The 18,893-nt window shown below is 35.8% G+C and overlaps 1 protein-coding gene across 15 annotated transcripts in view; it reads right to left on the reverse strand.

Moving 5' to 3' along the window:
* Nucleotides 1–3,248: 3,248 nt before the first annotated feature.
* SLC7A2 (solute carrier family 7 member 2) overlaps nucleotides 3,249–18,893 on the reverse strand; it is a 53,905-nt gene continuing 38,260 nt past the window's right edge. For 14 of the 15 annotated variants that reach the window (XM_071556408.1, XM_071556399.1, XM_071556409.1 and 11 more), the window contains 9 exons: nucleotides 18,618–18,783; nucleotides 18,151–18,287; nucleotides 17,278–17,500; nucleotides 14,921–15,060; nucleotides 11,216–11,318; nucleotides 9,812–10,017; nucleotides 9,335–9,501; nucleotides 8,616–8,724; nucleotides 3,249–8,057 (listed from right to left, as the gene is read on the reverse strand). In XM_071556408.1, coding sequence (XP_071412509.1) covers nucleotides 7,870–8,057; nucleotides 8,616–8,724; nucleotides 9,335–9,501; nucleotides 9,812–10,017; nucleotides 11,216–11,318; nucleotides 14,921–15,060; nucleotides 17,278–17,500; nucleotides 18,151–18,287; nucleotides 18,618–18,783 — 1,439 coding nt within the window. In that variant the 3' untranslated portion in view covers nucleotides 3,249–7,869. Of the gene's footprint in view, nucleotides 8,058–8,615; nucleotides 8,725–9,334; nucleotides 9,502–9,811; nucleotides 10,018–11,215; nucleotides 11,319–14,386; nucleotides 14,524–14,920; nucleotides 15,061–17,277; nucleotides 17,501–18,150; nucleotides 18,288–18,617; nucleotides 18,784–18,893 lie in introns of all 15 variants that reach the window. The other variant, XM_071556397.1, reaches the window with a different exon arrangement.

An 18,893-nucleotide genomic window follows, 5' to 3' on the forward strand; every position in this document is an offset into this window, starting at 1 on the left:
CGCCGCTCGAAGGCGCGTGGGAACTGTGCTGCGCCGAGCGCCGCTGCTACCACCACTCGCCCCTCTTCGCTAAGGCCTTTTGAGCACAGCTGCTGCCCGGATGCGCTGGACCGCGGGTCACCCGTGGAGTGCCATCCTGCGCAGCAGTCCGGCGGGGCCAACACAGCACAGACAGCGGCAGCCCTGCCGTCTGTCCTCGGACCCGCGGCCGGGGTGGAGCAGCGACGCTGTGCGGGCGGTGGCACAGGCGACCCTACCAGTGCACGTCGGGCACAGAACAGGGCTTGTCTAAGACAGCAAAATGACATTTTTACGTCATACTATTGCACTGCTACCAGCCACGGCAAAGAGATTCCCAGTAGCTCGGAAAAAGCTACCTCACGGTGGAAAACAGAGGAAGTACCTCTCTGTTCCTATTTGGAAGTCTATGAGAATGTTCAAGGATGCCTGTGTGAAACACATGAGAAAGCTGTAGGTACCTTTTCACTACTGAGAGATGAACATGGTGAACCTGACATTTGCAGTGTGTATGTTTATGCGCACCCTGGTCTGTCAAAAACCAATTCTTGAAATCTGAGGGTTTACTTGGAGGAGAAGGGAGCAGAAATTATAACTGGAGGGGCCACAAAGGTAGATGTAAGGCAAGGCGAGGACACTGGACTGGGAGGGGGAAAACTGTCAGAGACCAGAGGCAGACCCAGTGGGAGAAAAGACCACAGTTCAGTGTGAACAAAAGTAAACGAGGAATGGTGTTCCTGGCTGCCCCTCCAGGGCTATAGCGGGTGTGAGAGAACATTTACAGATCTTAAAGGAGTTCAAGGCTTTGTCTGCACCCATCCACCCATACACAAAATAAAAAATTAGAAGGGCTATGCATAATGCTGCCCTACTGTCATAAATACACACATATGCAGAGTTTGGATACCTGCTTCCCAGAGCCTGCTCCAAGACTTCAACATGGGCTACAGTAGGGCCTGGGTGTGAAGTAAGATGATGAAATTTCATTATGTCCTTTTCATTTTATTGTCAGTATATCCAACACATGTTGTTCATTACCTGTAAGAAATTAAGAAAAATAGTATTTTTGTTGCTACAGAATATTTTAAAAGTCTTTCCCCCTTTAAACAGAATGCCACCAAGTATTATATTCTGAAAAGGTTATCACTCTTTGTTTTAAAGGTGAATGAATTTAAGAGATAACTCAGAAAATATGTATAGTATAAACTGCAAATTTGCATTGGAAACGTTGTGGGCTTTTTTCTGTCAAGTGCAAATTTGCAAGTTGACTTCCTAGGTCAAATTTCCATTTTGCTTTCATACATAGGATAAGCCAATGACCTAAGGGTGTCTGAGTGCCAAATATTACTGTATTTTAGAAAATATGGTAATAGGACATGGAAATAACACTCAGGCATTAATTTTAAGACATATTAAACTGACATACATACCTGTTTCCTATATAGATATATACAATGAAGAAAGAAAATTATTTTATGAATTTTAAGTGTCCTAGTTTTAAATGTGTCTATGTAAAAAACTAGCCACATTTTCCTTTACAGCCATCAGAAGAACTAATGTAAACCTACATGTAACGAACCCAGTTCTTCACAAGAGTAAGCCAATAGTTTAAATACATCTTTTCACATCACTGTTTTAAATGCGATGCTTGCAGAATGACTTATCATCATTGAAATCAGTAGCCCTACACTGCTTCATTGGACTAAGATTTTCAAGACCAGTCTTAGGAAGTCTGTATGCACAATAAGATGACTATTAATAATTTTAAAACTTCATATGGAATTATATTAAAGAGTTGCAGCATACCTTTGAAAAAATCCAGTCATAGCTACTCTTAAGTCTGTGAAAAAAGATGACTACCCCCAATGTCTTTAAAGCAATGCCAGATAATGAGCTTGCTCTAGCAGTGGGGTTCTCAATGTCAAGGCTATGGTTTTATTCTCTCGCTATACTGTCCTAGTTCACCAGGCTGGGACCAGTTTATCACTGTGTGGGTGGGACCAAAGCTGTGTATTCTAAATTCTCTATGCCATTTCCCAAGAACTCTTAACAATGGACCATTTGCAGCAGCTGCCCAAGGCACACCCAACCCCTCAGGCTGTGAGCTGGACATTAATGAAGCCTGTGAGATAACAGCTGTGATAACTCCCCCCCAGGCCGTTGTTAGCACCTTTACACCCAGCCTGAGGGGGCGTGTCTGCTAATGGGCCAATAACAATTCCAAAATACCCCATGACTCATAGAGTCAGATCAGCCATTGTGGAACTCCCCACCCTGGGGGAGGTACTGGGCATTCCCACCTGAACCTGAGGGTATATAATCTTGGGGTTTGGGGATTTTGGGGACCACTTGGATCCAGAGGAGGACCAGAACCTCAATAGGAGAGACCACTGCTCTTCACCAGACTGCAACCATCATCTGCACTAACAGATTTTTCACTTCCTTTTACTTTGGATTTGGGGGAACCACGTGGGTCTCAGCACAGGGGCCAACAAATACCATTGGGTTTGTGCCCCAAGGTGCTGGGTTATACTTGTGGGTTTTGTGGGTTGAAAACAATTTCTTTTTGTGCCATTGCATTTATTATAATATTGTTATTAAATTGTAACTCTGACTTATAACTTCTTTTGTGTTGGGATCGTTTCTCCTGCCGGTTTACCTTTAAACCAGCACATATACCCACAGTACCATCCAAAGTTGAGGAAGGTTTTGGAGTTGGTTTGTTTCAGATTTTTGGGGGGTTTTGGTGTTTTGTTTTTGTAGAGGGTTATTTGTTGGTGGTGATTGGGTTGGTTTGGTTTTTCACAAAAAGGGAAAAAGGAGGAAACAATGAGTTTATTCATGCAACTCTGAGGTTGGGTGGATACCAGGACAAGGTTCCTCTGGAAATCAAACCTAACATCATCTCTGGCTTGGCATTGTAACACAGAATGCCCAAATCAAAGGGTGTTCACTCTATTTCAGTGACTTCTTCAGTACTTTGAAGCAAGTAGGAAACAAACATTGCCACTATCTTCATATCTCCAGACCATTTCCCCATTTAACATAATAAGTGATTGTGCATTCCCCTCTGTAAAATGCATACAAGTTGCCGTGTTATTTATTTTAAATGTTCTATGATTTGCATAATGTCATGACCTTAGATATCTGGCATACTAATAACTTTAAGTCATTATGTTATTTTTGTGCTAACTAAAACCATAGTGGTGGTTAAAGTTCCAGCTGTCGTATGATGTACATACAAGTGATATTCAGCTTTATTTAAAAAATATGGGACAAATGCACAATTGTTATCCCACAAAGCATATTTTACAGTAAAGGAAGAGCAATGTAATTTTCATCGGAATTTGGAACTAAAGTAACTAAAAATGTTTCTTATAGCAATTCTATTGTAAAGTGGAAAAAAGCACCATATTCTTAAATATAAGCATTTTACATTCATAAAAATTCAAGACTTTTTTCATTTTGTTAAAGCACTTTAAAGACATAAAACTTTGTAGTTTAAGTTGGATCATAATTATCCTATCTACATTTTAAATGCTCAGCAGCATATAATACAGAAATAATCACTAGAATGTACACATGAACAAGACAGTTAAAATTGATACAAACACGAATGTTTTTTAAATCAATGCACACATAACCATTTCTAAAGATATGAAACGCATATTTCATGCTTTACTTTCTTTACTTAACACAAAAGAGAAAAGCCCTCCTAAACATTAAAATCCTTATATTCTAACACCAACTAAACTTAGTAAGCCGGAGTTTACCTGGCAAAAGCCTCATGAAAACATACAAAGACAACAGAATTGTCCAACTGACAATAATAATAAAAATATATGTATATACATAGTTTTGCATGTCTATTCACAGAAATCCTTCAACTTTGCTTATGTTAAGGAGTTTGATTTCTAAAATCAGATGGAAAATAGATCAACGCATGGTAAAGGCATTATATTTAGCTTTGCATTAAAAATGCAGAGGTCCTCAAAACTTATACCAGAAAGAAATACTAAAAGTAGAGGAAATTAAAAACAAATACAAATATGCTATACTATATGAAATACTACCTGCTCTTTCTGTGAAATATATATTTGCTTAACACTGAGTAACTTCAGTGCTTTCAGTGAACATACTGCAATTCATACAAACTTCCTAGCAAGTCTAGGAAGAATTAGGGCCCAAGAGCATTAAAAAGGTGCTTTTATTTTCTTTTCTATGCACTCAAGTAACACATGCCAGCCTTCTTGTGAATTAAATTCCTATTGTAAAAAATGCATCCCAATGTCAATGGACTCGTACCTAATTAAAATGATTGTAGTCCCCCACAGATTTCCTACACTGTCAGGGATTTCACCATCTCAGGATGCTTATGGCATACTGATATTGGCACTTACTAAAACTTCCATAAAAACATTCCTTATATTTCTTAAGTAAAAACATATATACTTGCATCATTTTTAGGAGAAAGGTGGCTAGACTTGTACTTTTATCATCTAATAGAATAGAGAATATATATTTAAGCTTTACAGAATTTTGCCTCTAAATGCATTAGATCATTTGAAGTTTTTGGATGACACAGTTAAATTCATATATGTAGTACATAAGTAACCCTGCATCAATACTATTGACATTTGTTGCTGATAGTTCTCCAACAAAAGGTAATATAAATTTCTTTAACATATGGACACATAAATGTAATTTGCAGATTTCAAGAATCTAACCAGCATTTGTTGTTCAGCAAAACTCATACTCATTAGAATAGTTTTAGCCATGATAACAGACAATGAAATCTAAGTTACTTTAATAAAACTTTCTATTGCAGAATTAGGAATGGACTACCACAAAGTCATTTCAGTTAACATGAATTATTCAGAAATGTTTTATAACTCTTAGCCCTCAGAACAAAAAGATTTATTTGTGCTCCATTAAATATGTTTTAGCTTACTTTCTGAAATCCAACCAGGTAAAAATAATTCCTCTATCTAATGGCATATCCAGAATGTATCAAGGCAAATAAAGTTTTTGGAGGATTTTTTTCTATAAAGGAAGAAAAAACCCAATAAGCTACCTCCAAAAATAGATATTTTGTTTTAACACATACCATTATTATTTCACAGAACAATTTACAATACTAACAAGTGTTAAAAATAACAATGATTTAATTCTACTGGACTTGTGCTTCCAGCTGCTCTCTCAGCAAGTACAGATATAGAGCAAACGTGAGAACAAAATCAGGATTTGTTTCATTCATAGCTCCTGTGTAAGGACTAGCATGGCATGTCCTTTGTTTCTACCAAGTCCCACTAAAGCATCTGGAATTTCAAGACTGCATATACAAATGCATATCAAGCTTAACATAAATATCTTACTTCTGGCTTGTCTGTTTTTGCTAAGTCATGGTCTAATAATAACTTTAAATATGCACACATATAAATAAGCTTTGCACAGCTGAAGAAACCAGGAGTACCCAATGACTTTCATTTCATTTTATCTCATTAGTTATGTGGATAGGTCCCATGATGCAGCTCCTCCCATCTCCCTTATCAGTATTTGTACATGCACATTCTACCATTTTTAAATAACTAATTTCTCTAACAAGGTGGGGAGGAGAAATGTTTGTACAAATGAAAGGAGGCACTGTCAATACACAATCTACTGACACATCCATTAGGTAAATAAGCTGGAAAATTTATTTCTTTTCTTTCTCTCCAGAGGCCTTTGCTGGCACTTGCTTTAGTCACAAGTTTATTATTGACAGTATCCTTTGAAAGGATAATTCCAGTGCAGTACAGAAATTATTTTAACTAGTACCTCAAAATCACTATGGCTAATGCCAGACAGGGGTGCACACATACATTCTATGTGATGGCCTTGGGAGGGAATGGAGTCTTTCTTGCAGATCACAGAACAGCAGCAGTTTGCATCTTGGAAGCTTGGCTGGCCTGCTCTGTGGCATCAACAACCATAAGACAAAGTAAGTCTGTGCTTCTCACACACTGAGATGTGTAAGGAATTTTAAAGGAGCTGTGTTTTGCTGTAGGCTTGTAAAGACATCACAAAAAACTTGACATGGCTATTACTGACTTGCTCCCTCAGCCATGGCTATTTTGCAGGTGAGGATTTAAGACTCCTGAGAAAGAAGTCATTTTAAGATGAAAAAACGGTGATCTATTGCTCTGAAAAAGAACAGGAGAGAGAGATAGAAGCAGCCTAACTAGCCTGGGGGGGTTTGTTTTTTATTTTTTGAGGGGGTTGGGTTTTTATTATTTTGGGTTTTGTGTTGATTTTTTGGGTTTTCTTGGGTGAAATTCCAGCTATTATAAAAAGTAACATGCTTTTTACTGTCAACTACCATGGCTTTCCCAGAATCTAAAGTTTTTTACCTATCAACAAAGATTAATACCAATGATTAGTACTAGCAACAGATCACAACTCTCCATGACAAAGTCCAAGACAGTTCTTACTCCAGAGAGCCTGTTTCTGTAAATACATTCTTTCAAAATTACTTAATATTGTAAAACCCTTCATGGAACTTGAGTCTACTACTTGCTGAGAAAAAGTGTTAAAATATCTGGGTGCCTTTGACAGGTAACATGACTTATGCTGAAAGAAGAATAGTTTCTAATTTTATGAGCATCAAAATAATTATTCACCCAGCACTGCCACAACAATTTCATTCTTTAAATAAATTAGCATTTAGACATCATACCCACATGAATGGATTTTTGGATGTAGGCTTTGCCCACGAAAAAATGCTGACATATGTTTAAGGCTTAATGAAGCGATGAAATACTGTTTGTCGGGGTTTTTTTCCAAAGCTCTCATGTCTGTTTTTTTAATGTCCCCTTCCATCTGAAAAGAACACTGGGATTTTGTGCATTAATTTTGCTGAGGAAAAGTCATGTGTAACACTAATCTTGGAAATACCAGCTCTGGCACATGATAAAGAAGAATGTGCCACGAAATGAGTAGTAAAGAGGAAAACTTGATGACTGCTGTGTAAGTACCAAATTATGTAGTTAGGGATGAAATTCTAGCCCTTCTAAAATCAAAAGCACAGTACTTGCTAAATCACGTACGACTGTCACTGTTGATACTGTGACCAACAGATTATTTCCCATATGCTTTTGCAGAAAACAACAGGTCTCCTCTTGAGAGTATTATTCTATACACACAGCATCTTTTAAAGAAAAGGCATTCACAAAAGTAGAAATCTTGAATACCATTTAGAGGGACTAAAAGCCTTTGAAGTATCTTTACTGCTTGAGTTCTCCATGACTATTGATTAGTAGTCATGATTAGTAAAGATAAACAATTATTTCTTTTAACATAAATATATGATTGTCTACTTTTTTACAAAGTATCATATCCATACAATTACCATTCATTTTGCAAATACTTTCCAGGCCTGAATGAAATTTATATCCCATGAGAGTTACTTCAGTAGAAGGAAGGGAATTTAGGTTGTGACCAAAACAGGTAACAGAGATAAGGAAAAGCTATGAAAGGCACTTGTGTCCACAAGACATTGTCAAATATTCAGAACTTCTGGCAGGCAGTTATAAAATTCTTCATATTTGATGATTGCCAGTGATTTTGGATGACACTTCAAACAATGTCTCCAAATTTTTGCTTGCCAAAGGGTACTTTTTTTTTTTGTAATTTAAGTATTTATCTCCATGCTGTCAGTTCTGAAATGATGAAGATGGTTTAGGAGCTTGTCCAAAGTATCAGTCAGGCCTTGTAGTAAACACTTTCTAGAGGCACAATGTTGACAGAGAGCTTTTGAAATTTCAGTCTGCAAATGTCAATTAAAGATTTAAAAGATTTGTGTGTTGGCAGAGATTAACATTCACTTGTCCTTTCATGTGGAAGAAATTGATCCCTTTCATTTGCATTTTCAGGTTCATCCAGTTCTTCCACAGGGTTCTTTTCTTGCAATCCACTGTTTTCTGAACAAGAATCATCATCTCCATCACTGCGATGACCTTCAACACTGTGTCTGATGCCGTAAGAAAAGTAAATGAGGAAGCCTTCCAAAAGGAAAAAAAAAGTTCATAGGGTTTTCAGGAAAGCAGTGCATTAAAAATGCATATATCCCTCTCTGGCTGAACATATTTGGCAAAATAATTTTCTTCTTCAGGTAGCTGAATCAGAGCTCATGCTTCAGGTCTTCCCTGTTTTATGGGAAATGCCAGTGCATCGTTTTTACATAATTAAATGCTCTAATAGATCATGGAAACTACTATATCTAATTTATGTCTAGATGGAATGAATACAGTTGCCTAGATCTAGAAGAATAGCTGATACACTGTGAAGAAACCCATTACAGATTTCTACACGATTTTGGCTATACTTACTAGGAAGAAAAATTGTGGCTTATTGGAATTCTTCCTATTACCTAAAAACTGTATCTACGATTTTGACTGCATATAAGTACTTCTACTGAAGCATGCTCTTCTTTGATCAGAACATAAGCTGAATTTTAATAAATGAGAGGGTTTTTTCAAATATTTAAGGAAAAGAATGTTCTGAGATGGGACTCATGAGTTCTAGTGTATGAAGTGACTGAAATGAACAGAATTACTTACCAAGTGCCATCCAGAAGCTAAATCTAATCCAAGTTTCTCCACTTAATTGCACCATCAAGTAAATATTTACCAGTATACTGAGTGATGGCAAAAATGGCAATAGTGGAACCTAAAATGAAATATTTAATATATTAAATATATATATTTTCTTGCATGTCACACTTCTGTTATGTAACAAAAACTAAAGGTAACATATGTTATCACTAATAAAGAATTGAATTTTTATTTGCTCTTTAATATAGTGAAATTGTCTTTTTCAATGCATTTAATCAACAGTTTCTAAATATCTTAAAAACTTTTAAAATACATTATGTATAATACATATTCCCTAAGGCTGTAGAAAAACTTTCCAGTTTGTGATGAACATATACTCATGAATTCCTGCATTTACAGCTGAAAAAATATTATATATTTATATACATATCCCTTCTTTCTGAAATGCACCCCCAGCTCCACCAGATTTCTTGACTTTCATAACTATACTTCATTATTTCCATTAAATAACTGATCTTAAAACATAAGTGAATACACACAATGAAAGAACTTATACTCTGGGAGGTGTGAACTATATTGTGGTTCAAAGGATTGTGGACAACACAGGCAATTGATTGTACTGTCATCAGTTTCTGAATTGTTTTCCAGTTTCTAAGTTCTCTGTCTGACTTGTTAGAATCCATCAAAACCGCTCATTAAATAATAACAGAGAAAATGTTATTCACCATAAAGGCCACTTTCTGCTGGTTCTGAGGCTGCCTTTGGATGAGAAGAATGATAACTATGAAGGACACCACTAACACAGCAAGAAGGCCAATACTCCAGGGCTCCAAGTTAGCAATGAAATGAATCCCGTATGTAGTGAGGACACTCAAGCCACAAACCAAGCAAGCTATATAAAAAACAAAATTACAATAAAAGGTCACTTAATTTCTGCATTAAAGAGGAAGTGACTTTTAAGAAGAGTGATATCAAGTCTTCAATATGTAGTGTTATCATGAATATGTTTAATTAAAAGAAAATATACTGGACTACAGATTGAATTGATCCATGGAGAAGTATAAAAGAACAGAATTCTTATATGAATGCAAATGAATTATGACTGAAAGAAGTTGTGTTATCAGTAGATTTTTAATTCTGTCTTTAATAAATTCCATTATTTTAGTTAATGCATATATGATTTTGGGCAGCTGAATCCTTACCTAAGAGACCCACTAGAAAGTTAACTGTAGTTGCAGTCTGCTCAGTTGGTAAACTGGATGGATTAATCAGGGCCTGAAGACGGAAGTGATTCTCTTCTATCATATTTATCTGTGATTCGCTTACTGCAGATTCCCTTTCAGCTGCAGCCAAAGCTGCTTTTTCTGGAGGATATTTTGGTTCCTCATAGGTTAAACCAGGTTGGTACCTGTGCATGAAATGAACAGGATAACAAAAAAAAATTAGGCTTACTTCGGGATTTGAAGCAATATGAGTCTAGGAATGTATTTAAATACTAAATTCTTTGCAGTAGTGCATAAGAATTTCCCAATTTATAACTGTACTGCAACAGCATTATTAGTCAGTATCATATATAAAAAAAACCCCATGGCAACTCACTTTTTTTATGGGTTTATTTCATGATTTGTTGGGACAGTTTTCTAAGTTACATGAGTACATCAATGGGTCAGATAAATGAACAGTCCCGTGGAGAAAGGGAGGACAGGGTCTGTTGGTCAAGAGCAGGGAAAAGGTAGAGGAGCTTGTTTCTGACTTGTTTTCCATGCTGTAAGGGGTGTACTACTGCATAAACTGAAATTTTACATTTGCTTTGTTACATTTAAGTGTATTTTTAAAAATACACATGCTAAGTAAGTCACTATGGAATAAAACAGTCTTCTCTTTTCAAGTGTAGATTATTGCAACAACGACTTTTAACTGAATTTAAGATGTTACACTTTTCAAAGCTATTTATTAGCCTTAAGTAATAAAGACTGACTTTTCAAGTCTAAAAGAACAATGCATAATAAAGTGAGCTATAGCTAGCAGTATATAATTCCACAGTTTTACAATCATGACAGATACTGGAGTTTTACTGAGAAGTATTTATATTCTCACTCATTGAGAGACAATATTTGCTCTCTTCTAAGGCTTCCACATCTTGAAACTCGTGTCTGGTCTTACATTTCCGACTCAGGTAAAACAAAGAAATTGTTTGAATTTTTGATCCCATGAACCATGTAGAACATCTACACCTTTCACATACAGTCCCCAAAAGGTAGTAGGCCTGATTTACACCATGGATTGTATTCATATCAAAATATAATTAATTGAATTCTGTACACAAGCTTATAACTAGTACCTTTGAGACTAATGCTTGGACCAATACTTCTAGAAAATAAAAACTGTCTAGATTTCACAAGAAGCTTTGATTTGACTAGATGCTATACTTACATGACAATGAACCATTGTTTTCTTTGATGGATCACTGCTACTTAGAAGTCATTTACATGCTTGCAGCTTTTGGCTATCTAACAAAAAACATGCCCTGTAAATGTGATTTCTGTTTATTTACTAACTAACACAAGATAAATCACAGTAGAATACGAAGACTGTTTTTGACTCACCTGAGAATGAGGACACAGGTTGCCACAAGTGAATAAGCAAGAAGTGTACCAATAGACATCATGTCCACTAAAGCCTTTAGGTCAAACAGAAATGCCATTACCGCTAAAAATGAAAAGAAAATGCAACACTTCCATGAGACTGACATTCAGACTGGAAAAAATGTTTAAGATCAAGTCCAGCCGAGAGTGCCAAGATTAATATGAAGATATATTAAACTAAGATTTTCAAATCTGTCCTCAATCTAACTTTACGTTGTTTTACTGACAGCAATATGTGTGAAATCATGGTAATCCTTAAAACCACATTTTCATAGCCATTGGTATAATTCCCAAACCAAATTCCCTACAGTTAGGAATCTCATTCATATAGATAGGCACTGGTGAGCTGTACAGTCATGCTGCATAATCAAATGCTTCATATTTGACTTGTTTGGACATAACTATTTCCACACATTGGGACCATATTAAAAATACATTTTTATAGAATAAGGTTCAGATTCTGCAGAAGAATCTCACCAAAGCTGAAAAGATGGATCCAACTGCCAAACCGAGAAAAATAATCTGAACCAGTAAGTCATTTTGAATTAAAATTTCTTCTGAGCTGCTACAGAACTCTATGTAAAAAGAGTTGTCTCACATAAAATAGTTTTGTGTTTGTTTGCTTTTTTTTTTAATGGTAATCCCACTAAAAATAATTTTCAAGTGGCCTTCAGGAAAGGCCAGCAAAATCTCACAAGAATTAATATTTTTAAGATCACTCAACTCCGAGGCAGAAACTTCCATGATACTGAGAGTCATATAGAATTCCTGTGTCTATAAAAGCTAATGTCACATTCCTTTGGGGATTCTGGAATGTCTTTTTTTGTCTGTGCTGTTTCCATACAGATGCACATAGTTCATAAAGAAATTAGCAGAACCCATGATTAAATGAAAAGCTAATTCCAATTGATTTGAAATACATTTGGTTTAGGAACCTCTTAAAGTATTTGCATTTTATTAATGTTTTTGAGATGTTCTGAGTAAAATGTGATTTTCTGAAAACAAGACTGCTGGATCACAGAATTTTTATATAATTTGTGAGTCTCCTTTTCCAATTAAGGAAGACCATCCTGTTTTCTCTAATGATAGTGGATGTTCCTAAACTCAAAAATTAAGCTGCAGAGTGGATTTTTGAATACCTCACTGCTTTGCATGCTCAAAGAAGCATAGGTAAGCAAAGCTGAGGAAGAACAGAATTTACTATAATCTCACATACAGTAGCTATATTTAAGTTTTAATCCTAGCTTTAAAAGGCTACTCTGTTGTTCAGAATAGTCTTTAACATAAGAAAAAAAGTGAATAATGCCTTTACATTTCTGACTAAGAGACAAAAAGGCACAGGATTGCTTTTACAAAAAGGCACAGGATTGCTTTTCTGTCTCTCTTGATTCTACTCCAAGAGACAATGATATATCCATTTATGGTGAAACTGGACTGACAGCAAATCATTTTGTTTTGTGCAGTTTCACCATTGCAATTATGACCTGTGGAAAGGTAAGTCACATAATAACATGTGACAGTTGCCTCAGCTGTAGTCTTGACCTGATAACTTTAATTAAATGGCCAAATACCTAATTTCCTTAACATTTCTAAAAGCTATAATATTATTCATGGTACAAATGCTTAGAAAAGTCAGATAATATAAGCTGTTGCATATATTCATAACTATTCTGGCAAAACTATTTATGGTCGCAAGTTACCAAATAAGCACTTTTTTTTTTTAATAGAAAATAAACCTACTCCTTTTCCAGCAGTAAATAAAGTAGTTTTCAGGTGAGCTGTTGACACACCACATTCCCCAGACTGTCTAAAAGCACTCCAGTGATGGCTGCAGCACAGATATAGTGAGGGCTGTGTAACTGTATCAACCACTTTATCAGGGGGGTAATACAGTTTTCTTTCTTCTCATAATTACTGTGATTTCACATAAAGGTCTTGATTTCATGCCACAAAACTACACTTACTAAGCAATTTATTTGTACTCTGACCAAATAAAAGGGAACTGATAATAATGCTTCATGTGGGAACTGTCGGCAATGACCGTGCCTTTCCACATTATTGTCAAGTACATGGTGTGAGCAGTTCCAGTCTTGTGGCATCTTAGCATGACCCTGATTGTAAATAAAAATATTTTAGTCTCATTTCTAAATCTCTTATTTGAGATTAATTTTAGCCAAGGTTGCTAAATATTCTAAGGCATCTATTTCATACTTGGATTGCTTAAAAAACTTATTTATTTGCCTTTGAGTTAGATACTTTTAGAGCTTCCAGTTTTCTGGGGTGATTAGACATAAACTGAGATTAGCTCAGCTGGTCAGAGTATGGTGCTAGCAACACCAAGGTTGTGAGTTTGATCCCATAGGGACCATTCACTTAAGAGCGGGACTCGATGATCCTTGTGGGTCCCTTCCAACTCAGAATATTCTGTGATTCTGTGACATTTCACTTAAATGGCGATGAAATTTGATCTACATGTACCTCTGCAAGAAGTGTGGACAACAGTGAAACAGTTATATGTTAAGAATTAAGAATTGGCAACAACTCCCAAAATACTGTTTTGCTAAAATACATATTGGCACGTATGTGTATGCATGTATATGCAGACACACATAACTCCCCAACACACACATGCCCCTCAACCACAACCTGGTAAGCTTATAGGAAACCAGAATCATTTTCTCTGAAAGACAATTCAAAAATCTTTGTATTTTACACAAAAATTGATCCTGCTGCAAATGTAATTTTTTTTCCTTATATCTCATAATAAAAATGTGACAGTTATTTTCCCCCTCCATTACAGATGTGATAAATACATTAGGTGTACATAAGAAACCCTGTCAGTAGAGGATCAGCCTAAGGGACTCAGATTAAGTAATAAACTTACTCGCCATACAAGGGGTCAGTATTAAAAAAAAAATTAAAAAAAATTGAATTCTCTCACATTAAGGCCAACACCACCACCATGATTTGCATGATCAGGAGTTCTTACACCCTTTGATTATTCAGTAATTTTATTTCCATTTACATGCAAGGGAAGTTAACAAGCAGCCCTTTTCAAAAATATAAAGTACCATGCACGTGCATAGAGTGTTTAAATCTCAGCTTTAAGTAACATGGGCTTTGAGAGCTTACCAGAGATGACCCCTGCTGTCAAGGTGGCAGAAACTGGTGCCTGCCTCTTACTCACTTTGGCAAGAAAACTAAAGAGTAAACCATCGCGTGCCATGGCAAACAGAATTCGGGGCAAAGGGAACATAGAGCCGAGAAGACTAGAACAGAAAAATGTATAGTTCAAATACAGGTTATTAAAAGCACAATGCTTTACTGGTAAACCCAACTACACAAAAAAGAAAGCTTGGAAGAGTTAATGGGTTTAGGTATAGTTTTTCTTAGGCTCTGTGTTGCTGGTGTTGGTTTTTTGTTTGGTTGACAGATGCTCTTGGTTTTGGTTGTTGTTGATTTTGAACCTAGGCTTTGAAAGCACTTGAGATTAACAAACAAATGAAAAGAAAAAGGTTTTACTGATAGCCTACTTTTCCTAGCAACCAGGAGATTTGATCATTTCAGTCCAAAGCAAACCAAAGCTGCACAACAGTGGTTTATTTCCATATATGTAACATGTTTAGCAGTGCACCTTTCTTTACAATGATCAACTCTTAGTCTCACCTGCTACTGCACCAGACGATAGAGTAGCAACTAGTGGGGTCTTCGTTTTGGAACTGATTTGAGCTAGACATTTGAAAAGCAACCCATCCTTCGCCATAGCATAGATTACACGTGGTAGTGGGAAAATGGATCCAAGAAGACTGAGTAAAAAGCAAACACATGCAACATGGCAAACAGTTCATGCAGAGTTGTATCATGGATAAGATAAACAATGTTAATTAATGGCATGTATAGAAACAAAGTGTATGGTTGAAGACAATACCAGAAAGCCCCATAGCCCAAGGTACTGCAGGTCAGACACAAACAGAAAATTCTTTTAACTGCAAAGTTGATTGCTTTTTTTTAATTATTGGGGTTTTTAAAATTAATTTAGCTAATGAAATTGTGTCATCAGGCAGAATTCAGATTAACAAGATAACTCTTGCCATCACCATCGTTCTTGGGTGTTAGTGGACTGGAAACATGTTCCAGATCACATTAACTATGAAATTAAGCTTTAGTATTCCTGGAGAAAGTCTGTCAGTGAGAAGCAGCAGCCAATAAATAAGCATCAGCAGCATCTCTTTCAAAATGTATTTCCATGTGAGGCTGCTGATTAACAGTATTTCAAAGTAAGCACCATACAAGTATAGCTGGGCAGATTGTTCCTTTCGATTAAAGCTAATTAATTCAGATCTGTTATTAGTAGAACACAGAAAGCTTTTAAACTTTTGATAATTTGAAGCTCTTAAACATACTTCTTAAATTAGGAGGTTTCTTTCCCTTAAAGGGAAATTCAATTAAGAAAACAAAAGGCAAAATCATAGCTAGTATAACCTCTGCAGCAAGCACATTAGTTTCTAATGAGGTAAATGGTTTCTTTTCTTACTTTAGAGAATTGACTGTATCACTTAAAGAAGACACAACTTTTGCATACCACAAATGTTAAGTACGTCTGGTAATGCTTCTGTGACACAAGTGTTAAGGTTAGACATAAGAGAAGTTTTATTGCAAATGAACTGTTTTTAATGTATGAATGTACCTTCCAAAAAGAATGTTTCTTTGCTGTTGTAGCTCTGTAAAATTAATTTATTCTACCCTTCTTTAAGTACACTCACATACATGAAATATTAATGAACATCTTTACCCTGAGGTAATAATTCTTCAGAATACACTGGAAAAATAGACCAACAGTCCAAATTTCTAAAAAAGCATTTTACCATTTCAGGTCATTTTGCTTTCCAATATTAATTTCTTTAACTTAGTTTCTGTCTATATACAACTTTCAGTATTTATCAATTCAGTAAAACCTTCCAAACTGAGGAGACCATGACAACGAGAGAGAAAATAACTATAATCTCAGGATGGAAACTGTCACCGTGACATTCTTCAGTCAGCCCTACAATTCTTTTAATGTCATTCAGGACCTGTTTCCATTTTGTATTCCCTCTTATGTCTAAATATTCCTTTTATCTAAACTATTGTCCACAGTCAGCATGCTTATCATCTTTAGGCTAAAGCCTACAAGGTTATCTTGGAATGCTGTTAGCATTAGTGCTTCCACCGGCATCCTGTTTTCCTTTGTGGAAAGGCAGCCAGTATTCTTGCCACTGAAGCTCATGCAAATGACTCCTTAACTACATAAGTTCAGGTAGAACATTGGCATCAGCATTTTTCTAGCCCTGAATTTAAGTATCGAGCAATTTTCTGTTCTATGCAAGCATTTGTATCATATCAAAATTGGTGCATAATATATATGAATACATACTAATACATCTCATGTCCTCCCTGATCTTTTTTTAATCAAAATAACATGTTAAGATTAAATCCACAGTCTCACAAAGGGGAATAAATTATAATATTTTCAGAGTTATAATCTACATCTCAAATACCCACACAGAAACCACAGGAATAGATGATGTCAGAAGACAGACTGGCTACTGGAGGAAAACAGAGACAGGTAACGAAGATGAGGAGTGGAGTTAGTTAATCATCTCTTCAATTTTGCCTGCAAATACACAGAGCCTATAGCTGTTGAGCCATCAAGAATGGACAGCAAGAAAGGACAAAATGGGTGAAGTTTATTTTACCAGTTAATAAAGATAACTTGCAGGTCATATCTTTGAAAATACGTACGTTATTAATAAAATTCTGCCAAAGAGATAGAGTTCGGTAACAGTACAGTTAAAAAAAAAAGGAACCTAAATTAATGTAGCTACTCTGATGTAGACCTGCTTAAGTATAAAACTTGCTTATAATACTTATTGCTAATTATTTGCATGGACTGAGTCTTCAAAATGAACATATGAACATACATATAAATGTAATATATTATTCATCAGCTTTCCCCAACAAAATTAGTATTTCAATGTCTTTACCTTGTAGACAAAGCACAAAGGGATCCCACTGCTACAACATATTTAGCAGGACCCCATCCAACATACTCAAATGCTACTGGCAGAGGACTCTTCTCATCTAGCAGATAGTATGGCATCATTAGTGTCAGTGCAGCTGAAACCCCAAAATAGGCCATGAAGCAGACAAGAAGGGACACCACAATTCCTATGGGTATGGCTTTCTGAGGATTCTTGACCTCTTCTCCTGAAAAAAAGGAACAGAAAAAATGCCCCACCAAAAATTCTTACTAATTTCCACCTTCAGCTTTAAAAGATAACATCAAAGACAAATAGTTTGTTAATCTAAGTCACGGGAATCAATCAGTAATAGTTTTAAAAATATGAGTGAAATAAGCTGAGAGACACAGAACTAAACTCAGTATTTTGTTCTCAGAAATAGCATTAAAATAGAGGAATATTAAAGGACATAAATTGTATACTTAGAGTTCTCAAAGACCAGTATTTCTAGTTATTTACCTACAGTTCATAAGTTCAGTGTACTCATTCCCTATCAGCCAAACGTAAGCCAGCTTTTAGAAGAGACACCTCATCTCAGAGACTTGTAAAAGTGAGCAGGTGATTAACATATATGAGCAGAAATATTGTATACTAAGCACTTTCCAGACTTAGAAAGCAACAATTAATTGCTTTAGAACAGGAATAAAGTAAGCAAAACCTTCTCCTTCATCCCATAACTATAGCCATATTCAGGAATAAACTCAGGTTCATTCTACACGGACTGAAGAAGGTTTGGGAGAAAGCCAAGTAAGAAGAGTAGACATATTATGTTGGTTTTAAGCTTTTTTACAAAAAAATCCTGTTCAACATATATACACACATATATAAATACTATACCAGTTGTTGCAATGCAGTCAAATCCTACAAAAGCATAGAAACAGGTGGCAGCACCAGCCAATGTTCCTGTGAAACCATATGGCATAAAGCCACCACTTCCATATATACTGGTCACATTGTCATAGGATGAGATGTTCCTATAAAGAACAAAAATACAGCAGAAACATAACTTTATTTTTTCATTATTGGTAGGACAAACATATACACCTTCCTACACTACCACTCCAGAAAAACATCTTAAAGTGTTCTTGTCAAGACAGAGTTCTGCTTTACAAAACTGCACAAGATGACATTTTTATGTCCAAGTTTGTAAAAAAGACAAAAATAACAGCAAAAACATCACCTTACTGACTTTGAAGTTTGTGACAAAACATATTAAAATGCTAATGGTGTGTATATACCAGTAAAGCATGTGTAACAGAAAACTGCTTGGAATATGAGCAAGGAAATAGATTTTTAAAAATTACTTTGCTACTGCAGTATGGTTTCTGAGATATTCTTCACTTATTTTCCAGTTGTCAGCATCTCCTTTCACAAAACCAGAAATCATAACGAAGAGTAGGACCAAGATGTTAACAGCAGTAAAAATTTTATTCACCCATGCAGACTCCTTTACTCCAAAAGATAAAAGACCTGTAAAATGAAAATATTTTATAGATGTGAATGGTCCATCAAACTAAAATGGCATATTAAAGAAGGTATATATGCAAGTACTGTGAATAATACTAAAAAACAGAACCAGA

The sequence above is a fragment of the Pithys albifrons genome, chromosome 5 (assembly GCF_047495875.1).
Source record: "Pithys albifrons albifrons isolate INPA30051 chromosome 5, PitAlb_v1, whole genome shotgun sequence".
Taxonomy (NCBI): Eukaryota; Metazoa; Chordata; class Aves; order Passeriformes; family Thamnophilidae; genus Pithys; species Pithys albifrons.